The 21913-nt window shown below is 45.2% G+C and overlaps 1 protein-coding gene across 3 annotated transcripts in view; it reads right to left on the bottom strand.

Annotated features, from left to right (window-relative positions):
- Positions 1-21913, bottom strand: part of PPP2R5A (protein phosphatase 2 regulatory subunit B'alpha) — a 203832-nt gene that overhangs the window by 78560 nt on the left and 103359 nt on the right. For all 3 annotated transcript variants that reach the window (XR_004538831.1, XM_033938423.1, XM_033938422.1), the window contains exon 8: positions 5351-5404. Coding sequence is in view for 2 of the 3 variants with exons in the window: in XM_033938423.1 (XP_033794314.1) it covers positions 5351-5404 (54 nt within the window). In the remaining variant the exon portion in view is untranslated. The remainder of the gene's footprint in view (positions 1-5350; positions 5405-21913) is intronic.

Raw genomic sequence — 21913 nt, 5'->3', positions numbered from 1 at the left:
CATCATCCAAGCAAGGAGCATTGGCCAGATGATCCTGGTGGTTAACATCCAGCTCAGACACCCTTCTTAGCCGACTTACCCACTGGCTGCGACACCGAGGTGGATTCCAGCGATGTCGAGTGATGTGACGCCGACTTCAATGTGGATTCCGATGCCAGAACCGGTGCTGAATCTCCCTCCATACCGGACACAAAAAGCAAACGCTGCGAAAGTGAAAAAGTAAATTTTTTTTTTTAACTTTAAACTAAAGGAAAAAGAAAATGAAAGCTGACAAAAAAAGTCAGAAAAAAAACCACGCAAGCGGGAAGGCAGCGAAAAAATATCAATGACCGTTGACAAGTGACTTCTAAGCTCCGCGGAAACTAAGAAACCGCGCGCCTACGTCGGGCGGGAAGGCACTCGCACATGCGCATTGCGGACTATCGCGAACTTTCTAAAGTTCTTAAAGTGGTCCGTACCGGGGCTCCGTCGGTGACGACACCCATCAGTGAGAATATGCTGCCTGCTTGTCCTGGGATAACAGGTGTTAATCAGGGACAGCAGGCAAATATTCTCACATGTGGGTGACGTCATCCACGGAGTCCCAATGCGGACAGCCTCGCAAGCAGACTTACTTGCAAAACCTAGAAAGTTCGTAACTGCCGCACCGCGCATGTGCGAGTGCCTTCCCGCCCAACGTAGGGCATGCTCCTCAGCATCTCCTCAGTTCAGAAAACTAGTTAAGAATCCAACCAGGGGAAGTGGGTGGGTCGTAGCCTGCTCACCCTGGCTAACACCTGTTACGGTAAGTAACTGTCTTTTATTCCAGGACAAGCAGGCAGCATATTCTCACATGTGGGTGACCTCCAAGCTAACCAGAATGGGTTGGTGGGAGTATTGGCAATTTAGGAGAATAAATTTTGTAAAACTGCCTGGCTAAAATGGCCATCCCGTCTGGAAAAGGAATCCAGACAATAATGAGAGGTGAAAGTATGAACCGAGGACCAAGTTGCAGCTTTGCAGATTTCCTAAATAAGAGTAGATCTAAGAAAAGCTACCGATGCCGCCATGGCTCTGACTTTATGGACTGTGACTCGACTCTGTAGATGCAGTTCAGCCCGAGCATAGCAAAAAGAAATGCAAGCAGCTAACCAGTTGGAGATGATGCGCTTGGAAATCAGATGTCCCAACTTGTTTGGATCAAAGGAGACAAAAAGTTAAGGAGCAGACCTGTGTGGCTTAGTCCTTTGCAAGCAGAAAGCCAAAACACACTTACAGTCCAGAGTATGAAGAGCTGTTTCTCCAGGATGAGAATGAGGCTTTGGAAAAAAACACTGGAAGTACAATGGATTGATTGAGATGAAATTCTGAAACCAGTTTAGGTAAGAATTTAGGATGAGTATGGAGAACCACTTTGTCATGATGGAATACTGTGAAAGGTGGGTCCCCTACTAAAGCTTGTAGCTCATTGACTCTGCGAGCAGACGTGAGAGCAATGAGAAAAAACACTTTCCAAGTGAGATATCTGAGATGAGCTGAAGCCATTTGTTCAAAAGGAGGCTTCATCAATTGAGCAAGAACAACATTGAGATCCCAAACCACTGGAGGCGGTTTGAAAGGTGGTTTGACATTGAAAAGTCCTTTCATAAATCTGGAAACCATTGGATGAGCAGAGAGGGGGTTCCCTTCCATAGGCTGATGAAAAGCAGCAATTGCACTGAGATAGACTCGAATGGATGTGGATTTGAGGTCTGATTGAGATAAATGCAACAGGTAATCCAAAACTGAAGATAATGAGATAGATTGAGGCTCCTTGTGATGAATGGTGCACCAAGCAAAAAATCTACTCCATTTCTGGTTGTAACATTGCCTAGTGGTAGGCTTCCTAGAAGCTTCTAAAATGTCCTTTACAGATTGAGAAAACTGTAAAGTGGCAGTTATGTTGAGAGGTACCAAGCTGTCAGGTGCAGAGACTGGAGGTTAGGATGAAGCAGCTATCGGAAAAACTGGTAGAAGTAGTGGCTCCCTGCTGCTTCAATTTGAAGGTATGTTTTTGATTCTTATATTTATTTGCCAGAGCTCACATTCAGGCTGCCATTCCTTTTGGAGCTCATTAGCATCTTCCATTTGTATGTTATTTCAAGAATTGTAAACCGCCTTGATGGCATGATCTTGTACCAGTATATCAATTAAAAGTGGAACTTGAACCTGAGAAAGCCTTTTCTCTCCCCTTCAGAGATGCATAGCAATCCACCAGTTGCTGCTGAATTTTATGCTTCGTTCCCTTTTGGCCCTAGTGGTGGTGATCTTATACTTAGACTACTGTAAGTTTCTGTTTCATGTGCTGTCTACAAAAAAATCTCTTGCAAGCTTACTACTGATTCAAAATATAGAAGGTAAATCATTATTGGGAGCTAGAGGTGAGAGAAGGTGACCACATTGCTATTATGGTTCCCGTGGTTGCCTGATGTTTAAACTGTTGATTACTATCTACAAAATAATTGGGCTTCATCTTATCCAAACTCATATATCTTAGTTTATTACTAATTAACCTTACCGGTGCCGATGAAGGCACTTAAGATCATCCCAGGGGTGGTGGGCTGTGCTGAACTGCAGAGGTGTCATTATCATACTGTTGCGAGCTTATGTCCTCCAGAGCCAGGCATATCATATGGGATGTGTAGATACACAGATTTATCTAAAATGCAGGCTTCAGTGAATTCTTATGTACATGGTCTGTGGGCGTGTTCAACAATTCAGGGGTTTTGGTGGGAGACGGTTCTTTGAGTACTACTTTAAATACTTCAGTTTCTCTCTCAGCATCTGCCTTGTTATTCTGTCATTTTCCCTTATCTACTTTGTATCTGGCTCGGGAACAGCTGTTTCTGAGCACGTGTTATATCCTTGGGAAAAAATGTATTATGAATCATTGGCTTTCTGATCAGCCTCCTTCAATTTGGTACTGGTGGAATTGCATACTTTGTTGCGGTGGGAAGCACAGGCCGCAGCTGGTTCCCAGAAGCACTGCAAATCCTTTCTCCAAGTGTGGACTCCTTATCTGAATGTACTGCATCCAAGAGGCCGCAGTCTGATTTTGAATACTCTCTGAATTATTTTCTTGTATTTCTGGATTTTCTCCTTGGATGATTTTCTGTATCTTTGTGCGTGGGGATGGGGTAAAGGGGTAGGGGTTGGTGGGGGGATGGATGTGAAATTTTGTTCTTGCATTTCTTATCTTGTTTGACTGTTATCACTTGTTTTTGAAAATTAATAAAAAGTTTGAAACTAAAAAAAAGAAACCAAACCATCCTCCTGAAAATTTGACATCTGGTAGAGAAAAAGTTGCTCTATCCAATGCATTTTGAACCAAAGTGATTGCTGGTGTCAAAACTAAAATGCAAGGTTCAAAGATGGGTAAAATTTGTTAATATTTTTGCTGTTCTGTTTGATTTGCAATATCTTTGCAAATAAATGAAAGCAGGCCTTGAAATTTTCATAGATGAATAGTAATCAATAGTTGAGCAGGTGTACCAAGCAAGAAGTCACCACTTAAATTTGTTACAATCTATGGCACCCCAAAGATGAAGCCAAAAATTAGCGAATTGAGTTTTTGGCCAATTTTGCCATTGAGGCATCAGAAGAGCATTTAACCTAGACTTAAAACTCTAAAAGTGTATTAAGTACACAAAGTTGCATCAGTAGACTAAATTTCAGGTTGATGTTAGCAATACTCTGTGTACAGGAGGCCTTTGAAGTTGCCCATTTGTTTCGTACGACACGCACAAAAATTTTATAGCCTCTACTTAGGCACCTTTTACTACATGAATTTCAGGTTTTAGGGGCTGAAACTTTGCATGGCTTACTGCCATAAGTTAGGGTACCTACATGCCAAGTTTTATTAAAACTGACTTGTACTGGATAAGTATGAGGCCTTCCGCTTGTCTGATTCGGGTCAGCGGCAGTTTATGAGACGGGTGGGGGTCTTGGGGAAGAAAGTAATTCTATCTGTTTGGATTGGGGAACCTTCTCCATCCTTTTGGGACTGGAGGAATCGTTTGCATGCTCTGCTGCTGCTGGAGTGTAAAGATGCGTCTTATAGCTTACGACGAAGGCGACTCTTTCTTCGGATCTGGGATTCTTACCTTTTTTCATTATCACCACGGGCTAGAAGTGACATTCTAAATTCCTTGTGACTTTTTCTGAGACCTGGGCTTGTGTTCCATCCTTGAGGGGCGCCAGGTATACTTCTTTCTCTTTCTTTCTTCTTCTTCTTTACTCTCTTCCTTCTTTCTTTCTGTGTTGGTGTTCCTCATTGTCTTGGGCAGTGGGCTATCTGAGTCCAAGCCTACTGCACTCACTTTTTCTCGTTTCAGACCAGGGGGTTTGGGGAGGGGGGGTGGTGTGGGTGGGATTGTTGGATCTCCTATTTTGTTTCTGCTGTTTCTTCTGTTACTGTGGTTCTGACCTATTGGTCTGTTCTGTGTTATTTGATAATAATAAAAATCGATTCAACATAAAACTGACTTGTATATTTGACATGGACTGACTCACTAAAGTTTTCCACATTACTAGAATTCATAATTTTTTTAAATGGCTTAATAACTGCTCTCTTTAGTAGGCTTTCTCAAAGGATGTATTAATCAGAACCACAGCTCTGGAACAGTCTCCCTTCCCCTCTCCGCAATTTGAGCCCCCTTCTACCATTCCGTAAGCATCTGAAGACCTGGCTCTTCTCCAGAACGTAACCCCGTCCCGCTCCTGGCACTCTCACACCAACCTCTCTTCTCTCATACTTATATAATTCCACTGGAGTTCCGTTCCTTCCCTAACCATGTAAACCGTGTCGAGCTCCATCTGCGGAGATGATGCGGTATATAAACCCAAGATTTAGATTAGATTAGATTAGATTAGAAGGGGCTATATCCAATTTCAATGCCTTCAAAATTGAAATAGAACAAGAATTGAGAAGATTACTAGAATTAAACATAGAAACATGATGGCAAACATAAAGGTCAAATGGCCCATCAGCAGCATCCATTATCTTCTCCTCTCCCTACAAGATCCCACCTGCATGTCCTAAGCTTTCTTGAATTCAGACACTGTTCAAGGTTTCAATAGCTTTTATAATATCTTGTGAATTGACAAGAACAAACTCAGTCCAAATTTAATTAGTTTCAGCAGCTTTTAGCTCAATACTATTTTCACTCGACCTGACTAAAGTCTCAGCCTTTTGTTGAAAATAACAGGCAAATTGTTGATAAGGAAAACACATACTATCTATATATTTTTCATGTAGTTTCTGCACAAAATTATTGAAAGTAGAGCACAACTAATTTCATGCAAAGAAAATCTGCAAAATAAATCTACTTACTGGTTCTGTTAATGTTGCATCTTTCTCCAAAAACTGTACAACACAATAGGCCAGCTGAAATAGTGAGATCAAAATTTTTATATTATTTCTATTATAGCACTGGCAAATAAAGTATTTCACACACTCCATTTAAGTTTGTAAGATTTCTATTTCATTTCTGAAGTGAAATAAAAGTTGAAAACTCTTAGGGCTCCTTTCACAAAGGTGCGCTAGCATTTTTAGCGCATGAACCGGATTAGTGCGCGCTATAGCGCATGCTACCCGAAAAACTACCGCCTGCTCAAGAGGAGGCGGTAGCGGCTAGCGCGCGCTAAAACCGCTAGCGCACCTTTGTAAAAGGAGCCCTTAGTTACTTCCATCATGTCTCGATAGACCCCAGGGATCCAACAGTTCAGTCTTTAAACATATATCTGTGTTTTTTGTGTAAATGCAAAGTTATTTATAACATGTGTTCTCCATAAACAGCAGGATAAAATCAGACACACAAGGGTGATATCTCATGATGCTTTCAGAGCACAGAATAATTTTTTTTTTTTTTAAATTCTTTATTCATTTTTAAACTTTCATCAAGTGTACAAAAATTCATAATAAACACAATTAATCTGAGCACTTGAACATCTTATCATTATAATCTATAAGTAGAAATGTAACCCTCTCCCCACCATCCCTCAAAGCCCATTATTCATTATAAGATCATATACTTGAAACCCTCTCCCCACCCAATACTAAATGGTGTATAATTAATAGAAAAATGGCATCTAATCATGAGCACAGAATAATTAGAAAAAATTTGAGTACGTGCACCCCAACTTCCCAACTTTCTGTAAGGGAAAGTGGAGCAGATTTATTTTTCTGTTTAGAGAACTTGTGTTACAGGTAAGTAACTTTGCTTTCTCTGTTGCTAAACAGAATGAATAAGCAACACAAATGGATTCTCCCCCTTATAGAAAACACATTTTCCTACCTGTAAAATATGTTTTCCTTAGATAGGATTGATCAGGCACACAAGTGGCACTATCCAGTGGAATTAGGACACACAGATCTTCCTAAGGTTAGAACTAAGGGCAGAGTTCAGAGCATATGTAACCCTTTCATGTGCAGTGGTCTCATTTCCTCAGGTTAGTTCTAAAGCTCAAAACCTTTAAGCAACTCTTGGAATGATAGGAGAGAGTGTGTGCCTGATCAAATTGGCTGTCCATGGAAAACTTCTGTTACAGGTAAGCAAAAATGAAAAGCAGAAATGAGTCCTCTGCACGTGTATACAGGATCTTTAAGGGAGAAGAAGGGCTAGTAGACGGCAGACTAGATGGGCCATATGGTCTTTATCTGCCTTCATTTTTCTGTTTCTATGGCTCCCAAGATTACAGCTGTGGTTTGTTTGTTTTTTTCCAAATTGTTCCATATTTAGAAGCAGTCCTCATTAAAAAAATGTAAGAGTTGCTACAATACACAGTGGGACTGGCCAACACTGCTTGACCAAAGGCATTATCCTTTACTTTGGCTTGGTGCAAGCTGTTGTGTGAAGTGAACATATGAAGTAAGAAGCATGTCATTGCTTTACAGATCGTATCTAACCAGATATATTGTAGGAGAAACTATTGTAACTGCAGGAGCTCTAATTTGGTGGGGCTCTAATTTGGTGAGACTTTAACATTGAAAGGAGTACCCATGGATGTAGAATACTAGTTAACTTAGAATTCTTTTGGCAACTTGAATCTGCTTGCCAAGTCTTTTGGGGTGAAATGAGCCATAAAACTGCATAGACTTCCTGATTACCGTATATACTCAAATATAAGTCAATCCAAATATAAGTTGAGACCCCCATTTTCCCCCCAAAAAGGAAGAAAAATGGTTGACTCGAATATAAGACAGGGGCTTAATATTCAAGTGCCCTGTCAGGCTCTGCACCCAGCCCGCTTCCCTCCCTGCCCTGTCAGGCTCTATACCCAGCCTCTCCTCACTCCCGGCCAGGCTTTGCACCCAGACCCATCTCCCTCCCTCCCTCCCAATGCCTTGCAGGACTCCACTGGGCCTGCCGCGGGATTTGGTGGGCCGGGATATGAGGGATCACCCGATTCCCATCCAAGGTGAATCCAGAACCACCATCACCACCCCGTCTTGTTGGCAGCCTCGTGGTGAGTGGGACAGGAAGAATCCCTTCTGCCTCCTGTGCCTGCCAAAATTGACAACCATACCTCCCTCCCACCTCCTCCATGTACCTTTTGGGTCCCTGGTAGCCAGCCGGTGCACGGAGCAAGAGCAATCTTCTTGCCCTCCTGCTCCATTTGAGGCCACTGGCTGATTGGCTGCTGCAAGCAGCAGACAAACAGGAGGGCAGCAAGATCGCTCCATGAGAACTCACAGCAGCCAATCAGCCAGCGAATGGAGCAGGAGGGCAGGAAGATTGTTTCTGCTCTATGCACCGGCTGGCTACCAGGAACCTGAAAGGAACTTGAGGAAGATAGGAGGGAGGTGTGGGTGTCAATTTCGACAGGCATAGGAGGCAGAACGGATTCCTCCTGTCCACTGTGAGGCTGCTGAGGAGTCGGGCTGTGCGCGGGGGAGGCGGGGTATTTTGGATTAGGCTGGGACAGGAGAAGGGAGGATCCCTCATGTCCCAGCCCACCGCTGGACCACCAGGTCTTGTGGCAGGCCCTTTGGAGGCCTGTAATAGGTCCTGGAGGGGGGAGGATAGGCGATGGCCTGAATATAAGCTAAGAGTCCCATTTTTGAGCTATTTTTTGGCCCAAAAATCTCAGCTTATATTCAAGTATGTATGGTAACAGTTCATTTAAGATTAGACTCTTGGGTCTTCACTCCCAGTCCTCAAGGACCACTAAATGGTCGGGTTTTCAAGAGATCCCTGAAGAATATGCATGAGAGAAATTTATATGCCTACTACCCTCCACTGTGTGCAAACCCATCTCATGCATATTCATAAAGATTTCTTGAAAACCTGACCTGTTTATTGGCTTTTAAGAAGTAATGAAAACTGCAGGACTCTCTTCTGCATGCTCTTATCAGGTTTTCGACAGAATGTACATAAGAAATGCCGCTGCTGGGTCAGACCAGTGGTCCATCCTGCCCAGCAGTCCGCTCACGCGGCGGCCCTCAGGTCAAAGACCAGTGCTCTAAATGAATCCAGCCTCACCTGCGTACGTTCCAGATTAGCAGGAACTTGTCCAACTTTGTCTTGAAACCCTGGAGGGTGTTTTCCCCTATAACAGACTCCGGAAGAACGTTCCAGCTTTCCACCACTCTCTGGGTGAAGAAGAATTTCCTTACATTTGTACGGAATCTATCCCCTCAATGCAATCAAGACTTCTCTTGCTACTCCCTAATCAGTCTATACTAAATATCAATAAACAATGATCGGCCCACTCAACTCTAGTGACTTATTTTAGGAAGGTTAAACCATTTTATGCTATGGAAGAGCCTATGGCAAGACAAGAAACACTAATAAGTTTAATCCACAAACATCATGATGGCTCCAAAAGGGTAGGTTGGAACAAATGGGAAGACTGGGCAGACAAATGCTCCTTTTCTGCCAACATGTTTTAAGGGCTCTGTTTCTAGTACTAATTTCTTTTCTTTATTAACATTTCAATTTTACAATCACTTCAAAACATCCATGACAATGAAATTACAGTAACATTACAAAAGGAAATTTTTAAAAGATCAGGAAAACATCCTTTCCAAACAGATCGCAATACATCGGAAATAAGATCCAAAATGCATAGAAATAAACTTTAAGGAAAAACAAATTTACTTCCCTGGAAGCTTCCCCCAGATCATGTTCTTAGCCTGCTCCAGTAACTCCCATTGGAAGGTTATACAGTTACCCTAATCTCTTCTTTAGCCAAAAGAAAATCCAATTGCTGTTTTGGGTCAAAAAAAGATAAAAGTTATACCCTCAAATACTACTACACATATACAGGAAAATTTCAATACAAAATTGGCTCCCAAAGCGATCACTCTTGGTCTATAAGCCAAGAATGACTGGAATCAGGAAATATCCGAATGATTGATCCCATAAACTGCTGATTAATGTTGTGGAAATATAAATGTAGAACATTATTGTGATCCAGTTCCAGAGCAAATATTACAATTAGAATCAGTCTCAGCATTTCAAGAGATGATTCTAGAAAATCAGTTAAGTTTACCATCACATCAGTTCTTCCCGAGGTCCCTGCCCATTTCCAAAAACATAATGAGCCTTCACAATTGGTGGAAGGGCCTCCTTCAGTATTTTAAGGACCTCTTTTAAATAGCATCTCACCAAGTCCACTGCTGATATTAAAGGGGACTTGGGAAAATTCAAACATCTCAAGTTATTCTCCAGATATTCAATCTTTTGCCGAGTTGAAATTTTATCTTTCACCATAGCTACTCCCAGGTTCTTAACCACCTCCACTTTCTGTTCCACAGTTGTTACTTTCTCCGATTGCTGCACAAAGTTCTGGGACTGAGAAGCCATTTGTTCTGAAAAATTTTTCATTTCACCTTCCATTTTATCTACTCTTCCCAAAAAAAGAAGAGTTTAAGTCCTGTATAGCCTCCCAAAGGCTGGTTTAACTTTCACACCTGCAGAACTCTCAGAAGGGTCTTTCCACCCACAAGCCCCACTCACAGTTTCAGCTGGATACAAAGTCTGTGGAGTAGATACCCTCACTGCCAATCCTCGCTGTGGGGGAAAGAAATATATTGGGGAGAGGTTTTCAGACAACCCTAAAGACATTTTAGTTCCCTCCATACTTTCATGCTTCTCTCCTTCGAAAAGTCTCCTTCTGGGTTACAGGGGTGCCGTTCTGTTCTCGGGACTCAACAAGATCCTGTTTTCGCTAGCACAGCTAACATGTACGCATTGCATGTGCAATGCTTGAGCAGAAGAAACATCCAACATGGGGTCAGTCAGTCTTCTATGATCCTCTATGGTGACTTGCTTCATTGGTGGTACCTGGATAACCACCGGGACTTGAATGTTTGCCGTTCCCTTTCTTTTCCCCATTTCCCCAGGAAGAGATTGGAGCGTTCAACACCATGGAGATTCAGAAAAACTGACTTTGCAGCTTCTCAGCATGACGCCATCTTGAATCATCAACTGCCTCTCCTTCCAGCACTATTTTCAAGTGAAATTTAGATAAACTTGACAAATGATGTCTCAGGAATTATATTCTGCCAACTAGTGACATAACAGTGGTAAGGAAGAGGTTGAATGAGAGGGATCAGTAAATCCCAGAGCAGGTTGTGAACTACTGAGACAATGCGCAGATTCCATTTTATTATATCTAATATCAGAAGGTTTTACACTTGAGCATAAAGCTGACATTTCATGAGATTGCACTGCCTCAGTTTTCAACCCATCAGAGGAAAAGGAACCGTTCTCATCTCAGGTTGTTCTAATTCTCCTGTATCTGAACTTATTTACTGCAATTGGAAAAATAGGAAGGTGAAGATCTTTAAGAGAAGAAATGGATGGATGGATAGATTGATTCCAGCTGTGAACAAACCTAGATGTACTTGAAAAGCACCTGCAAGACCTCTGCACAGTGTTAGAAATTACTAAACACAGAAAATGGCTGAAAATGAAACTCAAGGCAAAAAGCTTGAGAGCTCCTGCAATGTGACTTCCAGTCCCTTTTCCAATGCTGCACTCTTGTGTGCCGCTGGATAAGTCACTGAGTTTCACTGCTGGTCTGAATAATTCATTAATATATTGACAATAGAAACACAGTTTTGCAGAGCTCCTTTTTCTTTCCCAATGCCATGCAGCAAGGTCCCGCGATGAATGTGGCTGCCGGCTCCGCTCCGGAACAAGCAAGCGACGCATTATTTTCTCATTAATATGGAATATTAATATGGAAACAAGTTAGTACCTCAAGTAGAATCTTGGGATAAGTTGATAGAACTACTTAGATATGTGTGAACAAGTGGTAGGTTGCTTGTGCCTGGACTTCACTCAATCTTAGTAAAGATAAAATGATTACTAGGAAAAGCACCTTCCGTGTCAGGTACAAAGGAAGTTAAAACAAGATTAAGGACAACACATGGAACAGGGAGCTCCTGTAGTGGTAGTATGACATTTAAAGTCTTTTTATGAAACATTAAATGTGACAGTGAGAAATTAGAAGACTATAATTTGAACTATTATAAGCAGAGAAAAAACACCAAGATGCTTGCTGATCAGAGAGGCCTAGAGCCTAAGGTGAAATAAATGATATATGCAATTGACTACGGTAGAACACATAGTAGATTGTAATCATTCAACAAGCAGCATTGAAAAAAAATTCTTTTGAAAGCATATGTATGCTTATTGGATGTTTGGGGTTGTTTTTTTTAACAGCCATCAGAAAGTCTTGGACAGGCAGAATCTAGATGCTATTCAATTTTCAGGGAGTAAGGGCTAGAGAGTACAGACTCAGATGAGGAAAATGACCTCTGTGATATATGAGGTGTGATTAAAAAATACCGTGAATGCTGCTGACGAGCACCATCCAACGGAAAGGCAGGGATCTTCAATACAGGAAGCAGTGCATCAAACCTTAGTAAAAGTGTGTGACAAGTTTCAACTTGTTTGGTGCAATCAGTTGGTTGTGAGCTATGGCCGAGAGAAAGTGTGTTTTAAAATGTGTATCACAAGCAACATGGAATTTTGTTTCAAATTGCAAAAAAGTGCTAAAGAAACACACAAAATGTTAAAATTAGTTTATGGTGATGTTGCAGCGATCATGAAGAAGGATTACAAGTGGTTTGAGTGATTTCATAATGGTTGTGAATCAGTTGAAGACGAGGAAAGATCAAGACGTCCTTCAACATCAAAACTGATCTACAGCTGCACATCTGCAAACAAATGACATTTAAGGCCACAGTGTTCTAAAATAAACACTACTGGACTTAAGTACAAATTAAAAAATAATGGTGATAATTCTGAACCTTGAGGAAAACCATAGGTAAGAGTTGTGACCTCTGATTTTTGCCCATTTCAAAAAACATGTTACATTCTATCTGCCAAGTAATGCAAAAGGGAATGACTGAATCCACCTAATGACTTCTTTAAACATACTTGAACTAGTCTTTGAAACAAGTCATCGTTTATAATATCAAATGCTGCCATTAAATCATTAAAATAAAATGCAACACCTCTCTTCCTTTGCTTAGGGTACTTTTCTGTGATTGACAAGGGAGACCATGATCATCTCTGTACTATGATTTTTCTGAAAACTTGATTGTCTAATGCTAAAAGTATCTGAAGTGTCAATCTAATCCAATAGTTGAATATAAAATTTGTCAACAAGTTTGCTCCACTCTGCAAATATCCTCTAGAGCACAGTTCTTCAACCGCCGGTCCGCAGGAAATTTTTGCAGATCCGCACAGGGCCGGCAAGATTGACTCACTTCAACTTCCTGCCGGTCCGCGCAGGGCCGGCAAGATCAACATCTGAAGCCTGCGCTGGGCCGGAGAGATCTTGGGGAGCCTCTGACAGTGGCTTTCTCCCCTCTCTGCAGCTCTCCTTTACTTACCAGCACAGCGATTCACGAAGGCAGCCTCGGGGCTTTTGCTGAGTCGCGGCTGCCTCTGATGATGCAACTTCCTCTTTCCTCAGAGGCGGCACGACCCAACAAAGGACCCGAGGCTGCCTTCGTGAATCGCTGCGCTGGTAAGTAAGAAGAGCTGCTGGGAGGGGAGAAAACCACTATCAGAGTCTGGGAAGCTGCTGGGCAGAGGAAAAAGGGACAGCTGCTACTGGAGAGGGAGAAGGAGAGATGCTTCTGGGAGGGGAGGAGGGAAAGGAATCTGGGAAGCTGCTGGGCAAGGAAAAAGGGACAGCTGTTACTGGAGAGGGAAAAGGAGAGATGCTTCTGGGAAGGGAGGAGGGAAAGGAATCTGGGAAGCTGCTGGGCAAGGAAAATAAGGGACAGCTGCTACTGGAGAGGGAGAAGGAGAGATGCTTCTGGGAGGGGAGGAGGGAAATGAATCTGGGAAGCTGCTGGGCAAGGAAATAAGGGACAGCTGCTACTGGAGAGGGAGAAGGAGAGATGCTGCTGGGAGGGGAGAAGGGAAATGAATCTGGGAAGCTGATGGGCAAGGGAAAAAAGGGACAGCTGCTACTGGAAAGGGAGAAGGAGAGATGCTTCTGGGAGGGGAGGAGGGAAAGGAATCTGGGAAGCTGCTGGGCAAGGAAAAAAAGGGACAACTGCTACTGGAGAGAGAGAAGGAGAGATGCTTCTGGGAGGGGAGGAGGGAAAGGAATCTGGGAAGCTGCTGGGCAAGGAAAAAAGGGACAGCTGCTACTGGAGAGGGAGAAGGAGAAATGCTGCTGGGAGGGGAGGAAGGGAAGAGAGTTACTGCTGGACAGGAGGAGGAGGGAAGGGAGAATGAAAAAAGGAAGGGAACAGCTGGCAGAGAGATTAGAGGAGGGGAAGGGGAGTCACAGGCATGAGAAAGTAGAGAGATTGATGATAGGAAGGGGTCAGCAGAAAAATAAGCAGAGAGGGACAACAATGATAGATCTGGTGTAGGAGAGATAAAAATGAAGAGAGCAGTGAAGCTGGAATGAATAATGTAAGTTTCAAGTTTATTAGGATTTTATATACCGCCTATCAAGGTTATCTAAGCGGTTTTTACAATCAGGTACTCAAGCATTTTCCTTCTCTGTCCCGGTGGGCTCACAATCTAAAAAGGAGAGAGGGGGCACAAGCTGGATGGAAAGGGGAGAGGGGCATAGAAAGAAGACAGATACCATATGGAAGGGGGAGAGGACAGACAGTGGATGGAAGGGGCAGATGCTGGATTGAAGAGACAGAGAGGGCAGACGATGGAAGGAAGAGACTGAAAAAAAAGATTGAAAGCAGAAACCAGAGACAACAAAAGGTAGAAAAAAATAATTTTATTTCTATTTTGTGATTAGAATATATCAGATTTGGGGGGGGGGAGCACGTGATGCCACGTACCTGAGTGGACGTGCCTCCATACAGCTCCGGGGCATGCCGACTTAAATCTTCCTTTTGCGCGCCACACTCGCTTCGGATCGCGGTGCCCTGCGGACCAGCATCTACCCATTGGTGCCCGGAGTGTGTAGAGTGTTCTCCGGGGGAGTTTGGAGCACGGAATGACTGCAAGGGCGCAGCGAGACACTCGCGGGAAGGTGAGGCCGACAGATTCCAAAATGGCGGACGGTCACGAGGTCCCCATGTTCACGATTCAAGAAGCGGCCATACAGGAACTCACTAAGTCCCTAACTCTTGTTATGGAGGACAAGCTAGCAAAAATTCAAACTTTTATGGAGGACTATAGGGAGACATTGGAAACGCATGCGGGCCGGCTGCAGAGGGTGGAGGACCGGGTGGCTCAGCAAGAGGACCGTGCAGCTAACTTTGAGGAGCGCCTGAGGGTCCTGGAAACTGCGAAAACCACCTGCCTGGACAAACTGGAGGATCACGAAAACCGGAACCGTAGAAACAACTTGCGGTTCATAGGGCTTCCCTCCACTATCCGGGAAGTCGACCTCCGGACCTGCCTTGAATCATGGCTGCCGGGACTGTTGGACCTCGGCGAGACGGGGGAGCGGGTATTGATTGAACGCGCCCACCGTGTGGGTCCCCAGCGTGAGGGTGAGCATCGACCTTGGCCTGTCCTTGCCCGCTTCCTTAATTTCGCCATGAAGGAATGTGTTTTGGCCTGTTTTCGGCGGGGGGCTGGCTTCACCTATGAGGGGCAAAAAATATTGGTCTTTCAAGACTTTTTCCCCCAGGTGTCCTCACGTCGTTGAGCCATGGCACCTCATTGCAACACTCTATACCAAAGAAAAATAAGGGTGTCCCTGCTTTATCCTGCGAGAGCTCGGGTCTCTTACAACAATAAGATCCACTACTTTGAGACACCGCGAGATCTGGAGCGTTTCATACAGGACCTACCGGCGCCTCCGCGTGCGGAACCTGAGATGGCCTAAAACACTGCCACCATGTGAGGCTACTGCACTATTTCCAGCAAGTGCCACTTAATATTCCTCTTCAACAAACCACTTATTATTCCTCTTCAACAATCATCATACATCTTTGCTATTCAGTGACACCGAAGGCGCTGGTATGGGCTCACTAGTGTTTGCCGGCGACCGCGAGCCCTCAGACGGGATCGGCCTGCCTCTCTTTTGGAGCGACTTACACCCTGCACTATCTTCACCTCTGGAACACCCATCTAGGGTGAGGGGAACGGATGGCACACTAACTACAGATGACGGAGGGATTCTTTATAAGGAACCCGAAGTGCCCTTTTCTTCTCTCTCCATATCCTTTCTTGTGATTAGAAGCTCTCGAGGGCCGGGTGCGTTGTCGAGGGCGAGCGAGCGGAGTCTGCCGTGCCCAACCCGCTTATTGCGGCACGCTCCCATGTTGGGGACTTTGCATGCTGCAGGAGCATCTGCGAACCCAGTGCTCAACGCTTCGTTCCTGTTGAACTTTCGGTGCCCTCTGGAGGAGCAGCACGTTCATTCAGAGGGAGTGACGACTCGGAGGAATTCTCCCATTTTCTTGGGAGACCATGCTTGCTGCGCTGCTCTTCTTTGAACGACCAGGGGCGATGGCTTGCAGGCGCCCATCTGCCCCTCTTCACACTGCGGAGGCCCTCTCGCTGCAGCGTACTATCCTAATTCTCTGGGTCTCTCTGTACAGTGTTTGGACGCTGCACTGCTGGGTGCTTGGAGGGTTCAGGGGGGCCGCTTGAACCCCTGAAATCATGGACCCTTCCTAGGTTGATACTACTTTTTGGGGTCCCTGTGCTCCCCCGGTTCCCGGCGGGTGCTCACAGTGCTTTTCCTATGTTTTTGTTGTTATCCTTTGTGGGCATGCCCCGGAGCTGTTTCACCATTTTCTGTATTTCCTGGTAGTAGCATGGTATTCCATGCTGGGGTCAGGGGGAGGGAAGAACTGGGGAGGGGGGACTGGGTGAGTATGTCTGGGGGAGTGTATGTGTGTCTGGATCGGGTTTGTGAGTGGGGTAAGTCTGACGGATGTTTGGCTGCATGTTTGGTTTTTGCTACGATGAGTCACTATTCTAACCTGAGCAAGTTACCTAGGAATTCTAGGAGTGAGTGGAGGCATTGGCTGGGACGGCCTCTACTGCTTGTTTTATGGTCATTTACTGTATACTATATGCATATCTGTTTGTTTTATGGCACAATTGCATGTTAAATCACTGAATGTAGATGGGATCCATTCGCCCATCAAGCGTACAAAAATTCTAGCGTATCTCAAACGAGAATACACGGACATAGCATTCTTACAGGAGACCCTTTGAGCTCTGGGGAACATGGGAAACTCCATAGGGGCTGGGTGGAACAGGTACACTCGGCTTCATTTACACACCGGAAATGTGAAGTGGCTATTCTCATCCATAAGAACATTCCCTTTCACATGCATAGCCAAATTGATGACCCCAATGGGAGGTTTCTCATACTAGTAGGTGAATTATGGGGCAAACCTCTAATTTTGTGCAATATTTACGCCCCTAACACTTACTCTCATGCTTTCTTTACATCAGTAGTGGGTCATTTGGCACCACTTATGCCTCAACCGGTTATCATGGGGGGCGATTTTAATTTTGTTGCCAATCCACAGTGGGATCGTCGGCCGACTAAGCCTGTTCCAAAGGGCCATTTCTCTAAGGGAGTACACTTCCTTATTAAGGAGCTGGGATTGCTGGATTCTTGGCGCACGCTACACCCCACTGAACATGATTTCTCTTTCTACTCTCACCCTCACTCGTCTCACTCGCGCATTGACTACTTTCTACTCTCAGCCTCTCTATTTCCGAACTTATCGGCCGCGAACCTCTTACCACCTCTTGTATCTGACCATGCTCTGCTCAGCATTGACTTACATTTCGGGTCTCAGACCGCGAGGCGCATCTGGCGGATGTCCCCATTCCTTTACAAGGATGCGGAGTTCCGAAAATTCTTTCAAAAAAGGTGGGAGGAGTTCCATAAAACTAATTCAGGCTTAGTAACAGGCTTAGTAACAGATGTGGACCCCGTTGTCTACTGGGAGGCGGCCAAAGCGGTCATGCGTGGTCACATACTGGCTTACACGGTGTCCCTGAATAAAAAGCGGGATGGGGAACTTTTGGCTCTGTCGCGGGATCTTGCTAGCTTTCGCTCCCTTCATATTTCTCGTCTGGACGATGTCTCCAAACAGGCCATGTGTGACGTCAAGACAAAAATTAACCTCCTTTTGGATCAAAGGGCCAATCGTAATATATACTGTTACAAATACAAACTTTACCGCTGGGGGGATAAAACGGGGAGACTGCTAGCTAACTTGGTGCGTCCACATAAAACGCGTCACACCATTACTTCTATTAAAGATAAACGAGGCGTCACGCATGTTACTCACTCAGCTATTACAGAACAATTCGTGCGGTTCTACACTGACCTCTACGCCGCACAACCTTATGACCAAACTGCTAGTGATCGTTTCTTTCAGGGCCTCTGTCTTCCCACCTTGACGGACACCCAATGCCAGGCCCTTAATGGTCCTATTTTAGGGGAAGAACTACAGGTCGCTATTAAAAAGCTCAAGCTGGCCAAGACTCCGGGCCCGGATGGCTTCGGCCCCGAATTCTATAAGCTGTTGGATCCCCAGGCGCTAGCTTCTTTACAACAATACTTTATGGGACTCCGTAGTGTTACTCCTCCCGGAGACTCACATAACAGGGCGCACGTTATTATACTCTCTAAGCCCGGGCGCCCACTTGATGCTTTGGGGTCTTACCGCCCCATCTCTCTTCTTAACCAGGATGTAAAACTTTTGGCTAGCATCTTGGCGTCGCGTCTCAATAAATTCTTACCCCTACTCATCCACGAAGACCAAGTCGGCTTTGTGCCTGGCAGGCACGCGTCCATGAATCTCCTATGGGTTCTCGCAGTGTTACAACACCCTCGAGCCACCTCCGACAAGGCGCTTATCACAAGCCTAGATGTGGAAAAAGCGTTCGATATGGTCTCTTGGCCCCACCTTTTTAGGACACTTGGCCAATTTGGGATTCAGGGGAACTTTATTGCTTGGCTGAAGGCTCTGTACCATCATCCTACCTCCCAACTTTTGGTGAATGGTGAACTCTCTGGCCCATTCCCTCTGGGACGGGGCACGCGACAGGGCTGCCCGCTCTCACCCCTCCTCTTCCTTATCTCGCTCGAACCTTTAGCGGCTCGTATTCGCCAGAACGTAGAACTGGAGGGTCTAAGGGTGGGCTCCAATGAATTTCGCATTAGTATGTTCGCGGATGACATGCTCTTATATGTTAATAATGCTGACCGGACTATGCCCGCCCTGATGTCCCTTATTCGAGCATATGGCGTCTTTTCGGGTTTGAAAATTAATTTTGAGAAAACGGAGGCTCTTCTGTTAGGGGGCTCGCAGACGGAACCATGGTGTAGAAATCTTGGCGTAGGTATTGCCCCGGGAAAGCTGAAGTATTTAGGAATCATGCTTTATAGAGACCCGCACAAGCTGTACGAGGCTAATATATCTGCTACCATTGGACGGATCAAAACTCTTTGTCTTAAATGGCAATCGCTGCCTCTTTCACTCTTGGGGCGTGTGGCCCTGGTTAAAATGGTGATGTTCCCGAAATTGCTCTACCCACTACAAACTATACCCATCTGGATTACTCGTGCAGACGAGCGCGTCTATCAGTCCATCATTTGCTCCTTTTGTGTGGAAGGGGAGGAGGGCACGTATTAATTCACTTAAATTAACCCAGAGTCGAGATCGGGGGGGCCTGGGCTTGCCCTCCCTACGTATCTATAATGTCGCCACGCTCCTTCGTTGGATTCACGAACTGGTTTCCTCGCTCCGCTACTCCCCTGATTCTTTACTAGAGGAATGCTGCCTACCCTGGTCTTTCTCCTCTTTTCTCCATGGGGCGGGGGGAGGGGGTGCGCAGTCCCGCTCAACTATTTTACCTTTCCTTCTCCCTTTTAGACGAGCGTGGCGTTGGTGGCGTAGTCTTCAGAATAGGTTGCCTGCTGTATCCCCGTTTCTCTCTCTTCTAAGGAATCCTGACTTTGCCTCCGGAGTGGGGGGTCTGGCGGGTCTGAGAGATCGCACCGCCCGCACTACGACTATGGGGGATGTTTTGGCTTTAGGTGGGGGGGAATTCCCCTCTTTTGCACAAATGCGGCTAGCATGGCGCTACCCCCTGCACACATGTACACTTATCTGCAAATTCACCACTATTTTCACTCCTGGGTACGCCAGCATGGGGATAACTGGAGATGCGGCCCTTTGGACTTAGTCTTTCTTGCTACCCCTACTGCATCTAACAAGATTTCCACATGGTATAAGGCGGGTAGAGATCATTTAGGAGAGGGATGCCTTCGGGTTTTGGGGGGTGAGTGGTACACAGAGCTAGGCGTGCAGGTAACTATAGATGACCTTAAGCCCCTGTTTCAAACTCTATACTTATATGTGAAGGCCGCGGGCCTGCAGGAAACACAATACAAAATCTTACATCGGTATTATATCACTAGAGCTAGGGGCTATCACATGGGCTTATGGAGCGATGATACATGCACCAATTGCACATCCCACAAGGGTGACTATGTCCATTCATTTTTCACTTGCCCCAAACTGCACTTCTGGAGCCAGGTACAGCTCTACTTGGCGAATGTCTTGCAACGTACCGTGCCCTGGAACCCCCCCCTGCCCTACTCTTGGGAGATGTCACGGATTTTACCCAACAGGGACTGGATTTTCCAGCTCACAAATTCATCCTCCACGCGCTCCTGGTAGGCAAACAGCTCATCTTGAAGTATTGGGCTTCTGAGGAGGTCCCGATCTATTGCATGTGGGCAGCACGGATGCAACTCCAAGCACGGTTTGAATTGGACACTTTTGCGTCCCGACCCCAGCCCCATTGGAAATTATATTGCTCACTTTGGAGGAAATCTCTAGATCTGTTAGCTTAGCCACTCCGTAGAACAAGCTCCTGCAGTGTATGTGCACGGCCCCCCTGAATCTGTAAATCTGTATATCATACATCTGTATATTATATATCTGTATATCGTAACTCCGTATATCATAACTCTATATTGTCCTGTTTCCATCATGTACTCTTCTCTCTGTTCCGGTGCTGCAGGTCCCCAGTTTGAGTATTTGCATGTGTTAATATTGCACACTTGAGTACCATTCCTTTCTTGCTCAGATGACTCATGTCCAATACATAGACGTAATATATGTGTGAGTCTGTTGGAATGTTTGAGGTGTGTGTTTGGAGGTTCGAATGATTCTGATTAGGGTATGCATGTTGTGTGGTTGTGGTGGATCGTTTGGGGATCCTTGTTGTTGTTGCAGTTCTTTCTAATTAGAAATTTTAGGCGAGAGTTGCTGGACAGTTCACTGTTATCTCTTATTGCTACTTATATGATCTTTATTGGGGCAAAGGGCCTCTGTTTCATACCGCATTGCCTATCTACGCTTTTGTATTTGTTTACTGCTTATGATTCTGCACCCTCATGTTAGGTTTGTTAGGGGGTGCGCACTGTTCTGTAGATTTATGGCTCAGTGCCCCATGTACATTGTTCTGTTTCTTTATATTTGCAATGCCCTTTCTCTGTATCGTTGTTGCCAGTGACTGTCCTTGCGTTTCTTGTCTTAATAAACATGATATTATAAAAAAAAAGAATATATCAGATTTGAAATATATATCCTGCTAGAGCTGGTGTTAGACATAACTGGGGACTGCAAAACCCAGGCAGTGCTTCTTTAGCTTCCAGCTGGCTTAGGGCGCTCTCTGACCAGGGGGCAGTTGCCCTAGTTGCACTCCCCTAAAACTATTGCTGTCATGTGTGACTGCAGTATTCTGTTAGCATGATATTTCTGTGTAGCATTCTGTAATAATTTGGCTTGTTCAGTTTTCTTGATAGTAGAGGGGATATATGTGAAGGGGAGGGGAGACAGGGGTTTTGTTGATCCTGCTCTGAATTATTTGTATTTATAAAATGACAATTGTACAGAATATTTTTTCTTTTTATACTTTAATAAAATACATTCAATATAAAATCTTAACTGAGGCTTGTGTGGATAGGATCAGATGATTTGTGGGGACCGAGCTCGCGGAGATGGGGCGGAAACGGGGTTTTAAAATTTTAGTCCTAGTACCGTATTTTCTTGCATATAACGCGCGCGTTATACGTGGTTTTTACGTACCGCGCATACCCTTGCACATTATACACGTGAGCGCGTTGTACAAAATTTTTTTTTACATAGTCCCCCCCCCCCGACGTCCGATTCACACCCCCCCCCCGCAGGACCGCTCGCACCCCCACCCCGAAGGACCACTCGCACACACCTACACCCCCACCCCGAAGGACCGCTCGCACGCACTCACACCCGCACCCCCACCCTGAAGGACCGCTCGCACCCCCACAGCCTCCCGACCCCCCCATCATGTAGAAGCTCCTACCGGTGTCCTGCTGCTTCCTCTTGGCGGTCCCGACACCCAACACGATCGAGGCAAGAGTGAGCTCAAGCCCTCTTGCCCCAGCCAACCGCGGCACCCCCGACACG

Source organism: Geotrypetes seraphini, chromosome 3 (genome assembly GCF_902459505.1).
Source record: "Geotrypetes seraphini chromosome 3, aGeoSer1.1, whole genome shotgun sequence".
Classification (NCBI taxonomy): Eukaryota; Metazoa; Chordata; class Amphibia; order Gymnophiona; family Dermophiidae; genus Geotrypetes; species Geotrypetes seraphini.
This window is presented reverse-complemented; position numbering and strand designations above follow the sequence as displayed.